General features: G+C 33.1%; 3 protein-coding genes across 3 annotated transcripts; 2 read left to right on the forward strand and 1 right to left on the reverse strand.

Annotated features, from left to right (window-relative positions):
• The first annotated feature begins 68 nt into the window (after nucleotides 1–68).
• Nucleotides 69–2,448, forward strand: Rrp45 (exosome complex component Rrp45). Its single transcript, XM_076396296.1, has 8 exons — nucleotides 69–196; nucleotides 247–341; nucleotides 399–621; nucleotides 679–899; nucleotides 954–1,175; nucleotides 1,240–1,391; nucleotides 1,444–1,602; nucleotides 2,254–2,448. Exons 1-8 carry the CDS (start codon nucleotides 122–124, stop codon nucleotides 2,361–2,363), a joined length of 1,257 nt encoding a protein of 418 aa, XP_076252411.1. The 5' UTR covers nucleotides 69–121; the 3' UTR covers nucleotides 2,364–2,448.
• Nucleotides 2,359–4,771, reverse strand: Sap30 (SIN3-associated polypeptide 30). The gene is made up of 3 exons (XM_076396297.1): nucleotides 4,449–4,771; nucleotides 3,433–3,648; nucleotides 2,359–2,751 (listed from the first exon to the last, which is right to left on the reverse strand). Exons 1-3 carry the CDS (start codon nucleotides 4,617–4,619, stop codon nucleotides 2,620–2,622), a joined length of 519 nt encoding a protein of 172 aa, XP_076252412.1. The 5' UTR covers nucleotides 4,620–4,771; the 3' UTR covers nucleotides 2,359–2,619.
• Nucleotides 4,772–5,196: 425 nt separating this feature from the next.
• Nucleotides 5,197–16,963, forward strand: eIF5B (eukaryotic translation initiation factor 5B). The gene is made up of 22 exons (XM_076396293.1): nucleotides 5,197–5,388; nucleotides 5,474–5,545; nucleotides 5,673–5,832; nucleotides 5,996–6,170; nucleotides 6,225–6,493; nucleotides 6,549–6,747; nucleotides 6,800–6,938; nucleotides 6,991–7,129; nucleotides 7,184–7,352; nucleotides 7,411–7,541; nucleotides 7,599–7,742; nucleotides 7,802–8,020; nucleotides 8,867–9,084; nucleotides 9,139–9,263; nucleotides 9,389–9,570; nucleotides 9,630–9,791; nucleotides 9,922–10,044; nucleotides 10,099–10,239; nucleotides 10,299–10,375; nucleotides 11,280–11,583; nucleotides 11,650–11,811; nucleotides 16,572–16,963. The coding sequence occupies exons 1-22, from the start codon at nucleotides 5,342–5,344 to the stop codon at nucleotides 16,677–16,679; spliced, it is 3,465 nt and encodes a 1,154-aa protein (XP_076252408.1). The 5' UTR covers nucleotides 5,197–5,341; the 3' UTR covers nucleotides 16,680–16,963.
• The last annotated feature ends 4,896 nt before the right edge of the window (nucleotides 16,964–21,859 follow it).

A 21,859-nucleotide genomic window follows, 5' to 3' on the forward strand; every position in this document is an offset into this window, starting at 1 on the left:
TTATTTCCACCCTGTACATAAGTTGTCCCCGTTTCTATGCAACCAAAGTTACACATCTAACTCGTGTTCTAAATACGTTTTAAGATGATGCAATCATAAACTAACCTCAGATATTTAAAAAATGGCAGCAATAAGGAAAACAATAATTTCGAATTGCGAAAAAACCTTTTTAATGAAAAATCTATCTGAATGGAATGTAAGTTAATTACATATAGTAAGAAGTCATCTAGGATCATTAATTTTCAGAGATTAGATGGACGATCTTTTACCGAATTTCGTGATATTAACATTGTTTTTGGGAAAGACTGGGGCTGTTGTAAAGTTTCACTAGGGAAAACCGAGTAAGTATAATTCATTATAAATATAAATCCAAGGAATTTGTTTAATTTGATGTTTAGAGTAATAGCTCAAGTATCATGTGAACTACAGCAAACAAAATCTTCACGACCTAATGAGGGTATGTTGAATATCAATTTAGAACTAAATACAATGGCGGATCCAAGCTTTGATGCTAGTAGACAATCAGATTTGTCATCACAACTGAACAGGCTTCTTGAAAAATGTATTAAAGATTCCAAAGCTGTTGATTTAGAAAGTTTATGCATAAAGATGAACGAAAGGGTTAGTGATTGATGCTTTTATTTTGTTCACTAATAGTATACTGTATATAAATTGAAGGCATGGTCACTCAGAGTTGATATAAATGTTCTGAATAATGAAGGAAATATATTGGACTGTGCTTCAGTAGCAGCTATAACAGCATTATCTCACTTCAGAAGGCCTGATGTCACTTGTGATGGAGTAGAATACAAAATCCACAGTATTAAGCAACGTGATCCAATCCCTACAGTTATTCATCATTATCCTGTTTGTATCAGTTATGCAATATTGAATGAAGGGTAAGCTTATATTAGATTTTTCCTTCCATATTTATTTGCAAAACAACCTTTCAGAGAATATATTTTAGCCGACCCCACTTTGTTAGAAGAAGGTGTAGCTGAAGCATTTCTTACCATAGGATTAAATTCATATAAAGAATTGTGCGGTCTTCACTTAGGTGGCAATGCCAGATTAGCAACTAAAGATATTTTGGAAACTTCCTCTAAAGCTGCTAAGAGAGCAACAGAACTTGTTGCTATAATTAAAAACGCAGTTGAAAAAGATACTCAAGATAGGTATAGATAGAAAACTTGTAGGTTTTTATTTTTATTAGACTCCTGTACAATGTTTATTTTGCAGATTAAAATTAAATGATATAGGTTTTCATATTATGCCAATTCAGGAAAAAATAGAAAAATCAACAGCTGAATTAAGTATTTGCCTGGATCAGTGGACATTATCTAAAAAGGGAAAGAAGAAAAAAAGTAAAAATGAACCTATGGATGTGGATCGTAAGTACTTAAATTACTTGTATACTGAAATATCTGATTGGATAATGTTTAGCTATAAACGAAAATAACTCGGATGTACAACAATGCAAAGAAACAATTACCCCACTTGGTAATGGAACAGCAAAATTAAGTGAAGTTAAAGGAGAAAATGAATGGGCTATAGTTGAGAGTGATGAAGAAGCAGAAGTTATTTTTGTAGAACCACCCAAAGGTAAAAAAACTATTTAATTACTCAAATGTATTCTTTGTAATAGACTATTTTATTAGTGATTCAAGGTGTTCTGTTAACTCTTGTACTCGCATTACTCATTTAATCAATACAATTATTTTAAGCGAGAAAAGACGTTTCTGATACTTCAATATCTAGTTGTACTATAATTGCGTCTGTTCTAGCTTATTTACATGTTCATTTAGATGAACCTGAAGATGTATTTAAACCTTGACGAGTTTTTTATTGCCTGATTTACAAAGTCAAGCCTCAGGATGCTGCTATGGTTTTAATTACTACTAATCAATTTTAAGTCATTTTGTGCAAAATACAGTTTATACACCTATAACATATTTGGGCGTTTCTTAATTATTAGGAACAAATTAATTAAGACATGTTTTCTGCCCTTCTTGATGACTCCGCTTGAACCGTCGGTCTGAAGGTATTTTTTCTAGTGTCGTATCGGTGTAATGTAACAATGTTACCACTAATTTTAGAATGGCATCATTTAAGTGCTGAATATCTTGAATATTGCACCATATTTTCTAAAACTGTCCCACGTACAATGCGTGACCCGTTATGTAAAACGTTCTATAATTTACAAATGTCATTGTATCCTTTAATGTCGATTATTAAATATTTGTTTATTTATAGCTGATACTGTAAGCATCTCAGACTCAAACAGTGAAGAAGAACAAGTGGTTGTACTTAACCCACAACGCTTAAAGAAATCCCCCTCGAAGAGAAAGAAGAACAGAATCTGATTTTTAACATTTATTAAGAAAATCCATTTGTAAAGTGTACATTCACAAATTATAAAAATAATCTTAATAAAACACTTAAGCTATATATTAAACGACTTAAAATTAATAAATGGTAGTGATCGAAAGCTGTATGATGGTAGCTTTACATCACTTCCGAAATGTACGTTCCTCCATCGCGGTTTCCTAACAATATAATTTAAACGACGATAACAAAAAGCTTTACATCACCTTGGATCAACTGTGGATAGAGTTGGTTTCACGTCGTGTCCGCGCTGTTGATACCGTTCTTCTGATCCAGTTTGTTGCCGTTGATTTTTACTGTATAAATGAAATATGTCACCACATCTGTCGCTTTAACAGGTATAGTTTTGAAGTGTTTCATCAAATTCTGCAAGTAAAATCTTGTGTTAATATTTAAGTTAGGGATACAATTTTGATATTCAGAAAATTTGAAGATCAATCAGTTGACCCTTACACTACCAATTTTTGTTCCAAGTTATAATATTACATTACAATTAACTTATCTAACTAATTAATTAGTTAAGGTACAAATGAAAAATAAAAAAAATCATTGTCCACGGAAATGTTTGTCTGAGTAACATGCTCGACTTGAACTTAATTTCGTTATCTTTTTCTTCTGTACATTATATGCGATATCGCTGGCCTATGGTTGGCAGCGTCAGGTGATCATGTCAATATTTACTAAAAGTAAATAAAAGCTTAACCGTTTTTGATCCGAGCACAGATGACCCATTCATTTTCATTGTTACTTGTTAGTCGGTAAAAAATATGCGTTCATTGAGATTAACAAAAAATTTTAAAAAATGTTTCCGTATCACTACCAAGTACTGATTGGCTTAATATATGTAATTAAAGCCATTCATTTTTTTTTCTTCCCCTCAATTTTTAAATAACCAAACCCAGTCTCCTTTTTTTGTACAACATATAATAAATTTACAATTTACCCATTTTATAATCAAGAGTTGCTTTCTTAGTCTGTTTATAAGACCTCCCAAATCTGTGTAAGACTTATTAATAGTAATTAGTGATAAAAATACAATAAACTTACATCTGCTAGTTGGGCTTTATTCAGTCCAGGCCTCATAGGTACTTTATAATGTCTCTTATAACGCCGGAGCGTGTTGACTTGCAGATTGAACAGATCAACTTCAGGTATATCAGTATCTGTTTCATTGCTGTCTTCCTCCGAATCCTTTCTTCTACGCTTCGTCCTTACAAATTGAATCATTTTCTTGTGATAGTCACAAATATAGATATGACGGGCCTGTAAGATAATCACCGTTTAACAGGACAACTTTATGTGATTTCTTTTGACTGTTGTTTTACAACTTGATAATAATAATAATAAGTAATATTAAAATAAGATCTATTCATATAAACAAATTAATTTAGAATAAATCAATTCAAATAATTATATACATAATTATATGGAAAAATGTAGTGAGAATTTTAAAATGTAGAAAATAAAAAGAATAAATATCTAATCAGATAAATAATTCTATGACTAAATTTAAATATAATGCTTTACAAATATTTCTGGAACTTGTTATCAATAAAATTATGAATCCAGACACTCGTCATCACATTTCAATAATAAATTAGAAAAACATCTTGTTATATATTATTAAATCATTATTAACAATAAATAACAGCAATTTACATAATTTTGTGAAGCTTCCCTTACATAGTCAATCAATCATACAATCTTATTCTTAAGCTTTATATATGATTCACAAAAATTGGTAATACTAATTGTGTAAGGAAGCTTTAAGTATAACAAATTGTTTGATATTAAATGTTTTTATTGTGGATAAAAACATACATAATAAAAATATTTTTATACATGAAACATCAGTAATTTGAAAAAGTTTAAATAATGCCATCAAAAAGGTAAAATATACTAAAAACTTGAAATGAGGTCATGGGGGAGAAATTATAAAATGAAACAACACTCATTATATAATAAAACGAAATGCTGTAAATTTCTTAGTATCTAAATAAAAGCCGTTTAACGAAAATATTCTAGAATATTTCTAGGTATAAGTTAAAAGATGAGTTACTTACTGTGTTATCTAATGATAAATTAAGTCTTCTTTGAGTTACTGTCTTCTGAATACCTTTACTGTACGATGCGTTTCCTGCTGCCTTTGTACACCGTTCACCGTTATCAATTAAACAACAAATCTGATCGGGTGGACCCCTCGAATCTTCTTCACCGGTACTAAAGCCGTTCATTATTTAAAATCGACGTTACACTGGCAAACAGTAACCCATTCCTACGGAACACTTAAAACACGCCCGAAAATGGTTGGATTTTTTACCGGCTTTTTAGGTTTAGTTTACCTAAAAAATCAATGCGGGTTTCGCGTAATAATTTATTTGTTGACTCTTGATAAAGCTCATACGCTCATGACGTTTCGATGTCAGGATAATGTCAAATAATTACGTCAAATACCAAGGACTTAGCACTTTGACGTTTTGTTGGAGATTTGATTACAGGATTGATAAAATGAAATTAACTAATTAATTGAAAATGTATATATAGTTTATAATTATAAATGCTGTTTATTCAAAATTATTCTATTAAATGGCAGTTATTACGTTTCTCTACCCGAAATATTTTACAACTAATTTATCTACTTAATGTATGACGTCACTTTTTAAACAAATATATTTTGCAAATTAATGTAACTAACTAATAGTTTTTGAAAAAAATGTATTTGTCTTTATTTTGAAACGACTAAATACTGCTTGTAAAATTTAAATACCTGAAATAATTGAATATATATGAGCGATGTTGCCACACTTACCCATAGTGGTAACCGAGGAGTTAATATTCGCATGTCGATTTTTTGGCAAAAGAGAAACAGATTGTCTATAACACTTGAAAATTCTATTTTACTTATGATAGTTTTTGAAAATAAGGATAGTTTAATCGAATCAAATAGTTTTTCAAAATGGGTAAGGCGAAAAAGCAACGTAAAGGGGCGAAGGGCGACGAAAGGTTAGTTTTTCTTTGTATCTTAGTTCAGTATTTTTTGGTAAAATTGTAAATATATATGGATCTATGGATATGTTTATATTTTTAGCGATTCAGAAACTGAAGTAGGTTCCCAAGAACTAATAGAAACTTCTAATAATAAGAAAAGTAAAAATGCCAAGTAAGTCCTACATATGTTTTCTAAAAAATTAGGTTATCTTTCAAATAACTGGATTTTAGCCAACTATTTATTATTTGACAAAAGTTATTTGTTGCCCTTTTTATTGATATTAAATTTTTTACCATAGAATTAAAGAGACTGATCAAGAACCAGCTAAGGGAAAGAAGGTGAAGGGAAAAAAAGATAAAGATAGTGAGTCGGATGGTTCTGATGCTGAAGTCTCAGTAACTAAAGTCCAGAGTGCTTTTGCTCTATTACAAGTAGAAGATAGTGGAGAAGATGAGCCTGTATGTATCTTATAATACATAATTTTAATAACATTTAAAATTCTGTTACACAATATTCTGTTAAAAGTGTGCCATGAATAAATTAGCATTTACAAGTGATTTTAAAAGTAGCTGTATTATGGTATATCTTAAAAAGTAAGTAATGTTTTTGAAATTTTCATAGGTTATTCAACAAGATAGTGACAGTGATGATGAACAAAAACCAGCAAAAGGCAAGAAAAAAAGTGAAAATAAACAAGAGCAAGGTGGCAAAAAAGGCAAGAAGGGTAGGAGGAAAAAGGATGATGATGATGATGATATAGAAAAAGCATTAGCTGAATTAGAAATGGAATATGCAGGTAATTGTAAAGATTCAATTTAATTGAAATGGAACCATACATTTAATGTCTCAGGTATTAAAAAGGAGGAACCACAAGAGGAATTTGAAAACAAAGCATCTATTAAGAAAAACAAAAAAAAGAATAAAGAAGAAATTGCTGTTGAAGAACCTGGAAATGAACCAGATAATGTTGAAGAAATTAGTACCGTAAAAACGGCTGCACAGAAGAAAAAAGAGAAAAAGGAAAGGGAGAAACAAAAAAAACTGGCTAACAAAAATAAAAAACAAGACAGTGTTGAAGAAGTGCCTGCTGTCAGTAATGATAAAGTAGAAAATGCAGAAGTATGTCATAGTGCAATTAATAGATTATCCTCAAACATATGTATTTAATCTTCAGATTAATGAACCAGCAGAACCTGTTGAAGAAAAAGAAACTAATAAAAAAAAGAAAAAGAAGGGTAAGGATAAAGGAGAAGAAGCTGACAAGGACATTATGGATGAAACAAAAGAAGATGCTGGTGATGATGGAGAAAAGCCTGGCAAAAAGAAAAAAGGTGCCAAAGACAAAGAGGAGAAAGATGCCAAAAATAAAAAAGGTTTTTCTATTAATTTTGACCCTAGGAAGTAAATCTGATAATCTATTTATAGGTCCTGCCAAAAAAACTATTGCTGCTATGCAAGAAGCATTGAAGAAACTTAAAGAAGAAGAAGAACGATTAAAGCGGGAAGAACAGGAAAGGATAAAAAGAGAGGAAGAAGCTGAGAAGGCTAGATTGGAAGCCTTAAGGTTAGACTTAATGACACTGGATATTTACAGAGTATATTTGAATCAATTTTAGATTGGAGCAAGAGAGGAAGGAAAAAAAGAAACAAAAGGAGAAGGAAAGGAAAGAAAGACTAAAAGCAGAGGGTAAACTGCTGACTGCTAAACAAAAGGCTGATAGAGCTAGAGCACAAGCGCTAATTAATAGTTTGAAGGTATTTATTTCATTCATGTTCTAAATATCATTCTCTTTGTTCAATTATTCATAGGCCCAAGGTGTGGAACTACCAGATGTAGGCGAGAAAAAACCAAGATTGGGAACAAGAATCAAGCCTAACAAACAAAAAAAGGATGTCATAACTGTACCAGAAACTAAAGTTGAAACTGTAAAGTCTGAAGAACCTCCTAAAGTGGAGATAGTTAAGGAAGAACCTAAAGGTTTGCTATTTGTTTCTATTAATTACTATGTTTGGTAAATTATGAATAAAAACTTTAGTTGAGGAATCCAAGGAAGATGATGTGAAAGATGCTTGGGATGCCTCATCTTCCGACGAAGAATCCGAAGAAACATCTGAAGTAAAAAAAAATGATGAATCAAAGGTGTCACTATCGGAAAAGAAAACTGAAGTAGGAAATAAATCTAATCTCTTTGTTTTTATTGACTATCTATGAATTATTATTTAGGTTAAAGAAAAAGAATCACAAGAGAGTTCCGAGGAAGAATCAGAGTCAGAAAGTGAAAGCGAATCGGATGAAGACGAGGACGAAGAAGAAGATGCAAAATCAATTGCAAAACGAGCTAGAGAGAGAGCCGAAGAACGAATCAGAGTATGTTTAGATATATAAGCAGTATGATGTCGTGTCTGACCATTTTTACTTCAATTTAGAAAAGAAGAGAGGATGCCGAGAAGAATCGTACTCTAGATCATCTTCGAGCTGCCATAGTTTGCGTATTAGGCCATGTAGATACAGGTAAAACGAAAATCTTGGACAAACTTAGAAGGACCAATGTCCAAGATGGTGAAGCTGGTGGCATCACCCAACAGATAGGAGCAACTAACGTCCCAATTGATGCTATTAAGGAACAAATTAAAATAGTTAAAGGAGTAAGTAGTAATATTATAATATTTTTTTGCATAATTTCTTAACATCTTTATCAAAATTTCTGTGAACATAGATGTTCAAGATATAAGATAGTATATAAGAGTATCTCGTAGTATTAGGTAAATGAAACAAAGAAATATTGATTTATTTTCATTTTTATTACAAATCCTTTATCTTAATCAAGTTTTGCAATTATATCAATTGTAATCACTTTGTATTAGGATCGACTTTTTAATTGAAATTATTATTTGTATATTTTGCTTAAACTGGTCAATATATACCTAAAATAATCACTTTATTATACTAGAAATATTAAGAAACAAAAAATTTTCATACAAATCTAATATTTTATTTCATAAAAATATTTTAACAAACGTATGATCAAACATTAGTAGGGAAATGAATTTAAATAATAACTGTACTTTTCCTTGTTAAATTAAATGATCGATATAAATTACCCACCAGGAAATCATCGTTTCTACCATAGATAAATATTTATTGCGTACGTAATCTTCGATTTCATCTAATGTAGCTTTGAATTTAGACATTAAAAACTTGGAGATGCATCTATTTGACTGTCATCGGTATTTTTTTTTAAATTTACTTTACATCTTGAATCAATGACGATCAATAGTTGTCGTGATATGACAATATTCCAATATTATTTCCAATATGACGAATAATGGAATTACTGATTATTCTTTACTATTATGGATTACTTAGATTCTCGCGACAAGTCATAATTTTTTAGAATATCACCTATTACGGTAAAAATGGCAAGAAATAAAGTAATTTGATACCACCATTAAATGATCTGAAATGTCAATAAACCCCACTCTGATACTCAGTCTGCAGATATGGATCTGAAAATCCCTGGATTGTTGATCATCGATACGCCTGGTCACGAGTCTTTCTCGAATCTCAGAAATCGTGGTTCATCGTTGTGCGACATTGCCATATTGGTTGTTGACATTATGCATGGCCTGGAACCCCAAACTATCGAGTCTATCAACTTGCTGAAGCAGAAGAAATGTCCCTTTGTCGTTGCATTAAATAAAATAGACAGGTAAAAAAAACACTGATTATTAATTGAGCATCATATGTGATTGTGAAATTTTAGATTGTACGATTGGCAAACTATGAACCGGAAGGATGTCAGAGATATTCTTAAAGGACAAGCTGCCAATACCCAATTAGAATTTGAGCAAAGGTCGAAAGCTGTGATTTTGCAGTTTTCTGAACAAGGTAAATTAATTTTTGAAAGTTAATTTCTTTAAAGTTTTATACCTTTTATACAATCTGTAATTACCACCATTACTTCAAATTATTGACTAAGAATTATGTGTAAGCCGTACGTTATTAAATTATAGGTTTGAATGCTGCGTTGTTCTACGAAAACCCTGATCCCCGTAGTTACATTTCTTTGGTGCCAACTAGTGCCATTACTGGTGAAGGCATGGGCAATCTATTGGCTTTAATTGTGGATTATTGTCAAAGTAAAATCCCAAAACGCCTTATGTTCTCGGAAGAGCTACAAGCTACTGTCCTTGAGGTAATGCTTTTCCAAATTTGTAATTATGGGTTGTACCATGAGATTGGATATGATTTCAGGTTAAAGCTATACCCGGTTTAGGTACTACCATTGATGTTATTTTAGTCAACGGTACATTAAGGGAAGGCGAGACTATGTTAATCGCTGGTACTGATGGACCTATAGTCACCCAAATAAGATCGTTGTTGATGCCACAGCCAATGAGGGAGCTTCGAGTAAAGGTATGAAGTAATATTGTATTTGTCACAATTATATAATACAGTACATAATGCATTGTTATTATAAACCTATATTAATAAAAGTACATTTCTATTATTAATTGAAATTAAATGTCTTTTCATGTCTTTTCAGAATGCTTATGTTGAATATAAGGAAGTAAAGGCAGCTCAGGGTGTGAAAATTGCTGCAAAAGAGTTAGAGAAAGCAATCGCCGGTTTAAATTTATACATAGCCGTTAAACCCGATGAAACGGAGGTAAGAATTCAATAGTAATATCAAACTAATAGTTAAAATATCAAAACATTGCAGATTTTAAGGGAAGAAGTAGCCAAGGAATTAAGAAGCGCACTTTCCGGCATCAAGCTGCAGGAAAGGGGCGTTTATGTCCAAGCCTCAACTCTGGGATCTCTAGAAGCGTTGTTGGAATTTCTTAAAGTTAGCAAAATTCCCGTAAGTATGGGAAATACCTAAAAAGGTCAGCACCACTAAACAAGTGTTTTTTTTTTCAGTATTCAGGCATCAGAATAGGACCCGTAGTAAAGAAAGATGTAATGAAAGCGTCTATTATGTTAGAACATGAATCACAGTAAGTGTATTTTTTATATTTAACAGGTCAATTGAAAAGTCCCCGGCCTACTGTAGTAAAACACACATTAGTTTTTTTTATTCAACATAATTCCCTTCAAGGGTGATACATTGATTATAGTGACCCTCCAACTTTTCGATGCGATTTTTGTAGTACGATTTGTCCTTTGCTTCAAAATAGGCCTCAATTTCGTCAATCACCTCTTTATTGGACGAAAATGTCTTCCCAGCGAGCATTCTTTTGAGATCTGAGAAGAGCAAATAGTCGCTGGGTCGCATGGATTTTTGCCATCGTTTTCACTGACTTGCGACACGGTGCATTGTCTTGGTAAAGCAAAACTTTCTTTTTCTTCAAATGCGGCCGTTTTTCGGCGATTTCGTCCTTCAAGCGGTCCAATAACGCTATGTAAAATGCTATAATTTACAAACTAATGATCCGACAGCTGTCAAATTTATAGATGTATCTTTTGAGTGTTAGGGGCTAACTGAAAAATATTTGGATTTAATTCTAGTAGCGCCATCTATGTGTCAGGCCGGGGACTTTTCAATTGAGCTGTTAGATGTTAATTACCAATCATATGACTTGGACTGCCCTTTATGTTGAATTTTAAATCGTATTTCTGTTAAAGTTTGACCAATTCATAATAAACCACGCTCCGTTCGTCTCATCAGAAGAAGTGAAGCTTCAAGCAGATTCAATATACATTCATTCATTATACATTAGTACAGGAAATAGTCTTGATAGTTCTTGGCTCTCCAAGTATTTATTTAGTGAGATCAAAAATTAGAAAAATCGAATAATCTCATATAAGCTCCAATTTGTGATTTATGATGATTACTAAATATTTTTATTATTTAGCGTTTAGTATGGCGTTAGGTATTTGCATAATTTTGATTGTTTTCAGGTACGCAACCATTCTTGCCTTTGATGTTAAGATAGAAAAAGATGCTCAAGAATTGGCCGACAGTATGGGTGTGAAGATATTCCAGGCGGACATCATCTACCATTTGTTCGACAAATTCATGGCCTATCGAGAAGAGCTCAAGCAACGGAAACGAGAAGAGTTCAAGAATATCGCGGTTTTCCCTTGTCGTCTGCGTGTACTGCCTCAATTCGTATTCAACTCCAGGGACCCTATAGTATGTGGTGTCATGGTTGAAGGGGGCATAGTGAAAGAAGGAACTCCGATTTGTGTGCCTAGTAAAGAGGTCAGTCTACCAACGATTTTAACCTCGGATGCATTTTGCAATGCTATTTTTTTTCTATATTTTCAGTTTGTGGATATCGGTATAGTGACTGGAATAGAGAATAACCACAAGCCGGTGGAAACGGCCAGGAAAGGTATGGAAGTTTGTATTAAAATCGAACCGATCCCAGGGGAATCTCCGAAAATGTTTGGAAGGCATTTCGATGAAACTGATATGCTTGTTAGTAAGGTAGGCATCAGAAACTCTATTTTTTAATTTAACGATTATTGGAATCTGTTTTTCGCCTGAACTTAAATAATATTGTTTTCTTTTTGTTGCATCATCTTTTAAAGGAACATGTAATATTAATATCATGAAAGAAATCGGCTTTTATATTATCTTTATATTAAAAAAGTAATTAAGAAAAAAGAGTCTTCAATGTCATGATAAATTTTGTCATAAATTTGAATAAAACACTCATTCAAACAATAACATTTTCAAAATATAAATACCATATTGAACTAGGCAATTTATTAATGTTGCATATGTCTTTATGAATTTTTGATTGAGCATTCTGGATGTTTTATATAGCTTGATTGACTCTGTATTTGATAATAAATGTTTTTAACGTTTTAATGGTCGGTTTCTGTTCTAAATGCGAATAGAATTAATGCGGCGACAACTTTTTTGATTTTTGTGGGAATATTTGCTTCTATCCTCCATCTACCTTTTTAGTCCATTTTCACGGATTTGTCATCATCATAACAGGTCAATTGAAAAGTCCCCGGCCGGACACTAGATGGCGCTACTAGAATTAAATCCATTTTGACAGCTGTCGGATCATTAGTTTGTGAATTATAGCATTTTGAGTGAAGCAACTTTTGCTATTGTGAAAAAAATGAAAAAAAAGGAATTTCGCGTGTTGATAAAATATTGATTTTTGAAAGGAAAAAATACAGTTGAACCAAAAACGTGGCTTGATGTCGGCTCTCCGGGCACTATTACAGGAAAATCAGCCATAAAGGATTGGTATGCTAAGTTTAGACGTGGTGAAATGAGCTCCGAAGACGGTGAACGCAGTGGACGCCCAAAAGAGGTTGTTACCGATGAAAACATTAAAAAAGTCCACAAAATGATTTTGAATGGTCGTAAATTAAAATTGAATGAAATAGCAGACACTCTAAAGATATCAACTGAACATGTACATCATTCACGAATATTTGGGTACGAAAAAGTTCTGTGCAAAGTGGGTACCGCGCGAGCTCACTTTTGACAAAAAAACAACGACGAGTTGATGATTCGGAGCAGTGTTTGAAGATGATCAAGCGTAATAAACCCGAATTTTTGCGTCGATATATGACAATGATGAATCCGCTCCAAAGCGTGGGAAAACGCAAAAGTCGGCTGACAAAGTTATGGCGTCTGTAGTTTAGGATGCGCATGGAATAATTTTCATTGACTACCTTGAAAAAGGAAGGACCATCAACAGCGACTATTACATAGCGATAATGTACCGTTTGAAGGACGAAATCGCCCAAAAGCGGCCGCATTTGAAGAAAAAAAAATGCTGCTTCACCAAGACAATGAACCGTATCACAAGTCAGTGAAAACGATGGCAAACATCCATCCATCCACCGTATTCTCCAGATCTGGTCGCCAGCGACTATTTCCTGTTCTCATATCTCAAAAGAATGCCCGCTAGGAAGAAATTTTCGTCGAATGAAGAGGTGATCGCTGAAACTGAAGTCCATTTTGAAGCAAAGGACAAATCGTACTACCAAAATGGTATCGAAAAGTTGGAGGGTCGCTATAATCAGTGTGTAACTCTTGAAGGGAATTATGTTGGGCAAAAAAAAAATTTGCCAAAAAAATGTGAAAATGTGTATGGTAGGCCGAGGACTTTTCACTTGACCTGTTATATTACGTATGTTTAGTACGATCTTAATTTGCAAATTAATTTATTACTACTATTCTGTTGTACTTGCATTAATACACAAGGAAGGCGAGTATGGGATTATTACATCAGTATATATTTCTTAAATTAAAATGAAACTAATCTACTTAAGAGCTGAAGTTAAGGATACACTTATACTCTAAACAAGTGTGTGTGGTTTGGTTCGCTGCAATCTTTTGATTTCCTGCGTGTGGTCCAGTAGCTGTATTGCTTCCACGTTGCCTATGAATTAGCAACCTTATTTCATGTTTTAAGATAAAATCTTGGGTCACTTCGTATATACATTTTATTTCTAAGTCATTGTGCAGTTCTTCATTGGTTACGTAGCGATAAGCATTGGTAATTAATCGTAGAACTTTGTTTTGGATGCGTTCAATTACTATTTGGTTTGATGTTTTAGAGCAATCCCATATTTGCCCCCCATAGGTCCAGATTGGCTTTATGATTAACTAATAAACCAGTCTCTTTGATTTTAGGTCAAGTTGAGAGTATCTTCCGACTAACCAGTTCAGTTGCTTGACTTTGAGTCTAATCTGCTCTGCTTTTTGTCTAACATGATGTTTCCAATTTAACCTACCATCCAAGGTATTTAGCTGACTCTGCTTGAGGAATCGGGCATCCTTCAAGTGATATAATTATGTTTTTGTCTAACATAATTTGATTTGTAGCTATTAAGCTGTATTTTCCAGTCTTTAGTCAATTTGTAGATTTTGTTAACCGCTACTTGTGATTTTCCTACAGCCTTAGACAGAGATGCTTCTTTTACAATGATACTAAATCATGGCAAAATACATTCCACTAAATCTCTCGGTAATCGACGAGCCGATAATCATCTCTTATTGAAGACAAAACTTATTGAACAGTCTATCATATATAATATTAATTTTCTAATGTAAAGCGGGAGCTTGGTAACAACGCATATTTCATTGAGAGGCGGAAACCACGCCCTGTCGGTCTGTTATTTAATGCGATCTAGTGTCTGGCAAGTTTCAATCCATTCAATAATATATTATTTAGAATGAAATTTAATGAATTAATTCCCGACCAGACCGAAATAGACTTTTCAATGTCAGTTTTATATCGATCGGCGGTCAGGCACCAATAAATAATTCCCATGAATTTGTTAAATTTTGTTTGATTTTTAATTTTCTCATAATAAGGGTACCGTGTATTTATAAACTTATTTTAATTATAAGGAAATGTCTATTGATGTTAAGTAAATATCGTTTAACAATTTATTTTTTAATCCGGGGCTTAAGTGTTTCAATTTTTTAGATTCCATAACTTATACCATTTAAATCATCGTCCTAGCCTTTGTATAAATTTTGAACGTTATTTTTAATAATTGTTGTCAATACGTATTAAACGAATGTTTAGACGAACACCACCATAAAAACCATTCGCATTTGGCAGAATATGCTTCCGAAAAAAAACGAGTAAACAAAGTTTCTAATTTAGAAACAGCACCGGCAACGGATGTTTAGCAAACAGTACTTACTGTTTAGACTCTTTAATTTTTTCATTGGATTCCTTCGACTCGATAAAACGTTATTAGTTTATTTGAGAAATATTGCGTAGCATCGAAAAAAGTTGAACATTTTCGTTTAAGATCAAGTTTCGGAGCAATTTTAATGTTTTGTTTTTGTACACTGTGTCGTTTCAGAAAAAGTAATTTTTATTGAGTAAAAAACTGCATATTGTAATATGCAATTGAGATTAGGGCATAATCATCTTACTGGGCTCATGGAAATCCCATGTTAAGAAATGTTTGAATGACGATTGTTGAAATGTTTTACGATTTTATGAACATATTCAATTTAAGGCTCATAACGTGGTGTGGCTTAGTACTTAGTTCATTTCAAGTTCAACTCCAAACCAATGGAATTTTCATTAATTTTAAAATTACAAATAGTTGCTATCTTAATGTTTTATAGTCTGCCTTTATTTTTAACAAGAATACTAATAATTCTGCCCCAAAAACGGTTGATAACAGGTTATTAGAATACCTACCAGGTTATTGGATCTACCAAGAACGAATTGGTAGCTAGATTCCATTACCGGGACCTTGACCTTAGAAGTTTCACCTTCTATGACAAATCAAGATTTACACTCAAACACTCAAATTTGACTCAATCTATCTGGTTTAACATCTTTTTGTTAATTTTCTTTATTTTCTACTTTCAAGTGATATATTTCAGACGGACTAAGATATGATCAACTGAATGTGAGATACGTTGTATATTAGATGGAATTATCTGGTGCTACGTTGTTCTTTTTTTTTTGATCTTCCTTTTATCGGCAGAGTGAAGAAAAAATAGCAATCACTCAATTCTCACCTAGGGATTCCAAAAAAATATCGATATACTTTTTTGATGAAAATATATAATAAATATTTTTTGCCCGATATATCGGTATTTTTTGCACCGATATTTTTCTATATTCTATATTTAAGTATCTATATCTAAGTATCGATAGTTCGATAATCACAGGCACTCCTAAGCTATTTTCATAACATAACTGAATATAAGTTATAACATATATATGGAGTCCCAGGTAGTTAGTGTACACAAGATGCGCCAAATTATGTTTATGTCAGGAAAACGTTATTTTTCACCACAAATGTAACTGTGTGATGTAAAATGTTGACGAAATTTACGCATTTATACATTTTTCTCTTAAAAATATTCGGAAATAAGATATTCTACACTAATTACTATGCTATGAAAATATAATGAATATACTATGCATGCACTAAGAAAACTATGCATTTCAAAGTTGTAGAAATAGTTATCACTGTTTCTAACCTTCAGACAACTAGATGACTTGTATTTTAACAGTTGACATGTGTACCAATGTAGAAAAACGATATTTCCACAAGTTCAAAACGTAGAATATAGAAAATGTAAAAGGTGTGTTCAATCTCTAAAGCTAGAGAGAATTAAGCAAATAAAAAAACATGGGAATACGCAATTTTTGTTTATTAAAAAAATATTATGAAAATGATTCAAAAATCTTATAGCATCTCTATATCAGCTTAATCTTTTTAATCTTTCAGATTTCTCGTCAATCAATCGACGCCTGCAAAGACTACTTCAGAGACGACCTACTGAAATCCGACTGGCAACTAATGGTGGAACTGAAAAAACTCTTCCAGATTTTGTAGACCGTGTTATATCCCCAAATTTTTTAACGGGGCGTTCGTCCTACTTCGTCCTAGCGGAAGTGTGCAGAACGATCGTGCTATTTATCGGACAGTAATATTGATTGTAGGATCCGATAATGGCGCTAGTATGTATTAATTTTAGTGGAGATGGACGATATGCCCAGGATTGCAGAAAACTGTCTTTATTTTATGAAATCTATTTCCGATTTTTATTAGGTACCTATACAATCGGACGATGTTATATGTTATTATATTGGATATATAATAAACGCCATCTAATATTATTTATTTGTTTTATTTTATCAGTAGCCTGATGTATATGAGTTAAGTTTGGTCACATTTATTGATGACTACAGGTTCCAACTGTTGTAAAGCGTCATAATATATGGGAAAATTAATTTTGGTTATACTTAACTTCATGATTAAGAACATTTTATTAATTGCGGATAAAAAAAGCACTAATGCGTTATAGTCTACCTAATATATATGTATGCAGTTAATATGAATATAAACATATTTGTAACCTATACATGTAGCATCTGTGTTAGTAATAAAAATAAATAACAAGTTGTTCTAGATTTTAATTTATTGGTTGTTGAGGAAATTCATTAAATAATAACTTATAATACTAAATATATTGGATAGTTTTATTTTACTTCTAACAATAAAAAATACATAAATTACAATATATAAAAATATTACAGTCAAATAGCAACATTGAGGGGTTATTTAAATACCTACAGCTCATATACTTAGCTGTAACCTAGGAATATAATTCTAGGTAGAATTGAGTTTATATGTGTTTGAGGATATTGTATACTTCAAAAATGGTCCAATCTTCATAGAATGAAGGTGGGTAATGGAGCCAGTGTAAACAATTTGGCTGATGACATAGACTTGATGAGGTCGATACAAAGACTACATACTGAAAGATCGCCATATGCTGTATACAGTATATGTTTGAAAGTTTGCTGAAAGTTTTTTTGTAGAACTGAACTAATGTGGATTTTAGCTTATATAAAATCTATTTGTATACTCATATAAATCATAATAGGTATACAGGTATTAACAGAACAAACGAAGGAGAAATAAAGTGATATTACAATCACAAGAACTAAGGGTAAAAGGTGCCAAATATGTAAAAGGTACAAATATGCTCTCCAATGAAATAAAAATATATTACTCGGATAAACAATTGTTTATTAGGTGGATTTGGCCTCCAGGGGATACAACTACAAAGCGATTAGAACTCTAACTCATAGGTGGTATGGAAAAGAGTTCAATGGAAATATAATAAAATACTACCCTAACCTACAAACAATTATGTAACAAGTCAATTGAGAAGTCCCCGGCTTGATACATAGATGGCGCTACTATAATTAAATCCATATGTTTTTCAGTTTGTCCTAACCCTCAAAAGATGCGTGATAAATTTGACAGCTGTCGGATCATCAGTTTATGAATTATTGTTATTGTGAAAAAAATGAATAAAAAGGAATTTCGCGTGTTGATGAAATATTGCTTTTTGAAAGGAAAAATTACAGTTGAAGCAAAAACTTGGCTTGACGCCAACTTTCCGGGCACTACCACAGGAAAATCAACCATCAAGGATTGGTATGCTAAGTATAGACGTGGTGAAATGAGCACCGAGGACGGTGAACGCAGTGGACGCCCAAACTAGGTTATTACCTACGAAAACATTTTTAAAAAATCCACAAAATGCTTTTGAATTACTGTAAATTGAAACTGAATTAAATAGATACATTCTAAAGATATTAACTGAACGTGTACATCATATAATTCAGGAATATTTGGCTATGAGAAAGCTACGTGCAAAATGGGTGCCGCGCGAACTCACTTTTGACCGAAAATAAGGACGAGTTGATGATTCGGAGCAGTGTTTGAAAATGATTAAGTGTAATAAACCCGAATTTTTGCGTCGATATGTTACAATAGATGAAACATGGCTCCATAATTTCCCTCCGAAGTCTAATCGACAGTTATCCGAGTGGACTACTCACGATGAACCCGCTCCAAAGAGTGGGAAAACACAACAGTCGACTGGCAAGGTTATGGCGTCTGTATTTTGGGATGCGCATGGAATAATTTTTCTATTACATAGCGTTAATAGACCGTTTGAAGGACAAAATCGCCGAAAATGGCCGCATTTGAAGAAAAAGAAAGTGCTGCTTCACCAAGACAATACACCGTGTCACAAGTCAGTGAAAACGGTGGTAAAAATCTATGAATTGGGCTTCGAATTGCTTCTTCATCCACTGTATTCTCCAGATCGTCGCCATCAGAGACTATTTGCTCTTCTCAGATATCAAAAGAATGCTCGTTGGGAAGAAATTTTCGTCCAATGAAGAGATGATCGCCGAAATTGAGGCCTATTTTGAAGCAAAGGACAAATAGTACTACAAAAATGTTATCGAAAAGTTGGATGGTCGCTATAATCAGTGTAACACCCCTGAAGGGAATTATGTTGAATAAAAAAAACTAATTTTGCCAAAAAAATGTGCTTTATTATGGTAGGCGGGAGACTTCGATAATGTATGCATTTAGTTAAAATAAATTATATTTGACAATAGTATTTTTGTTTAATTATTTTATTTATATTAGAATTGTGTTGTATGTCAAAGCCAAACTGAACTAAAATTCAGATTTGATACGGCAACATTGCGATGTTTTGACGTTACAAAGTTAAATGAAGTATGTATAAAACTTTTTTGGATAGACTATAGATGTACCATAATGTAGAAATAAATTGTATTTGATAATAGTTTAATTTATTTATTTAGATTAGAATGTTGTGCCAAAGCCAAAATGAACTAAAACTCAGAGTTGATGCGACAACATTGCGACATTTTGACGTCATCAATTCAAATGACGTGAGTTCACTGTTTTATTGAACGGGCTATATATAAACTTTGGAAATAATTAACCCTTTATAGGAATATATATTTATAGAGATAATTCTAATACATTTTTGATGAGGGTTAACGATACTTGAGAACGTCGATGACATTCTGCCGATGACCCACCCCACTGACGCAAATTGTGACGCGACAAGTCTGCGATGATAACGACGGCGGGGGCGGCTATAACGCCGCCCGTAAAAGTCGCCCGTTCGGCACGTTCATTCAAGTTTACCGACGTCGTTACCCCGGCAACAATTGAACTGTTATGCCACCCCCGTCGGCCGCCCACGACTTTCGCTATTGTGTGGGCGCTGTTTTCGGTTTGTGTATTGCGGTGTTTCGCAGACTGGCGTGGAGGAGGATGGGGGGGAGGGTTGACTGAGGCGCCGGTCTTTCCCTACGGTTTTATTCTTTCCATTGATAATGTCTGAAGAAATCTTTGTTCCTATTTTTGAATCAAGGAATATATTACCGGCGTATAGTAATCCAGAGGTTTATATTTTGGAAAATTTTATATAGAATTTTTTTTTTTAAATTCATCGTTTATTAATAGGTTAATTGAAAAGTCCCCGGCCTACCATAGTAAAACACATTATTTTAGCAATTTTTTTTTATTCAACATAATCCCCTATAAGGGTGATACACTGATTATAGCGACACTTCAACTTTTCGATACCATTTTTGTAGTACGATTTGTCCTTTGCTTCAAAATAGGCCTGAGTTTCGTCGGTCACCTCTTCATTCGACGAACATTTCTTTCCAGCGAGCATACTTTTGAGGTATGAGAACAGGAAATAGTCGCTGGGAGCCAGATCTGGAGAATACGGTGGATGAGGAAGCAATTCAAAGTACAATTCATGGATTTTTGCCATCGGCTTCACTGACTTGTGACAGGGTACATTGTCTTGGTGAAGCAGCACTTTCTTTTTCTTTAAATTCGGCCGTTTTCGGCGATTTCGTTCTTCGAATGGTCCAATAACGCTATGTAATAGTCGCCCTTGATGGTCTTTCCTTTTTCAAGGTAGTCAATGAAAATTATTCCATGCGCATCCTAAAATACAGTCGCCATAACCTCGCCAGCTGACTGTTGCGATTTCCGACACTTTGAAGCGGGTTCATCATGTGCAGTCCACTCGGATGACTGTCGATTGGACTTCGGAGTGAAATGATGGAGCCACATTTTATCCATTGTCACATATCGACGCAAATACTCGGGTCTATTATGCTTGATCATTTTCAAACACCACTCCGAATCATCAACTCGTTGTTATTTTCGGTCAAAAGTGAGCCGCGCGGCACCAACTTTGCACAGAGCTTTCTCATACCCAAATATTCGTAAATAATATGATGTAGACGTTCAGTTGATATCTTTATAGTATCAGCTATTTCATTCAGTTTCAATTTACGAGAGGGGAATGGCGGGGGCGCCGGTCTTACCTTACTTGTTTCTTTTTTTGAATCAAGGAATCAAGAGGAATATAGAGGTTTATATTTTGAGAAATTCTATCAAGTTTGATAAAAATATATTTTTTTAAATTTATCATTCATTACGTATGCTATAACTATTTCTGTAAACAAATAATATAGATATAGCAGTCATATCTGAGACTCATTATGCCAAAAAAATTGCATTGAAATACGTAGTTATGATGCATACTGATATGAGATTACAGCGAACGGGCTTGAGGGGGGACAGCTCTAATTATAAAACAAAATATTCGGAATTTCCAACAAGACCAGATCAAAAAAGAAGATATAGAAGCTACGAATAAAGGGGCTATATACTGTCCATCAAGATACAAAGTAACACAACAACAATACAGAGATTTACTTTTAAAATTAGGCCCAAAATTTATTATTGGAGGGGACTTTAATATCAACCACATAGCCTGGTGTTCATAATTAACAACACCTGGAAAAGGAAACGAATTACTCGCAGCAATTAATATTACTAATTGTAGCTATCATTCAGGGATTCAGGGCGTGAACCCACTTACTGGTCCCCCGACAAGTAATAAAGCGCCAAACCTACTGGACTTTTATATTTCGAAATATATCTCATCAAATCAAACACAAATCAACAGCTTGTGCTAACTATCATTTGATCACACTCCAATATTGTTAACAGTACAATACAGTACAATACAGTAACAAAGAAGCCTAATCTTGCTAACAAATATACTAACTGAGACACGTTTAGACTTATAATGCAGGAACAAATCAGTTTAAATGTAAGACTCAAAAGTATAGACGATCCTG

This window comes from Rhynchophorus ferrugineus, unplaced genomic scaffold (assembly GCF_030347505.1).
Source record: "Rhynchophorus ferrugineus isolate W39M unplaced genomic scaffold, kcgeb_rfMv2 rfM2, whole genome shotgun sequence".
Classification (NCBI taxonomy): Eukaryota; Metazoa; Arthropoda; class Insecta; order Coleoptera; family Curculionidae; genus Rhynchophorus; species Rhynchophorus ferrugineus.

Coding starts and splice junctions, on each gene's coding strand:
- Rrp45 (XM_076396296.1), top strand. CDS start 122: ATGGCAGCAATAAGGAAAACAATAATTTCGAATTGCGAAAAAACCTTT. Junction 900..953: donor TATGCAATATTGAATGAAGG/GTAAGCTTATAT, acceptor ACAACCTTTCAG/AGAATATATTTTAGCCGACC. Junction 1,603..2,253: donor TTTTGTAGAACCACCCAAAG/GTAAAAAAACTA, acceptor GTTTATTTATAG/CTGATACTGTAAGCATCTCA.
- Sap30 (XM_076396297.1), bottom strand. CDS start 4,619: ATGAACGGCTTTAGTACCGGTGAAGAAGATTCGAGGGGTCCACCCGAT. Junction 3,649..4,448: donor ATTTATCATTAGATAACACA/GTAAGTAACTCA, acceptor ATTATCTTACAG/GCCCGTCATATCTATATTTG. Junction 2,752..3,432: donor ATAAAGCCCAACTAGCAGAT/GTAAGTTTATTG, acceptor TTTTACTTGCAG/AATTTGATGAAACACTTCAA.
- eIF5B (XM_076396293.1), top strand. CDS start 5,342: ATGGGTAAGGCGAAAAAGCAACGTAAAGGGGCGAAGGGCGACGAAAG. Junction 5,389..5,473: donor GGGGCGAAGGGCGACGAAAG/GTTAGTTTTTCT, acceptor TTATATTTTTAG/CGATTCAGAAACTGAAGTAG. Junction 7,542..7,598: donor TATCGGAAAAGAAAACTGAA/GTAGGAAATAAA, acceptor ATTATTATTTAG/GTTAAAGAAAAAGAATCACA.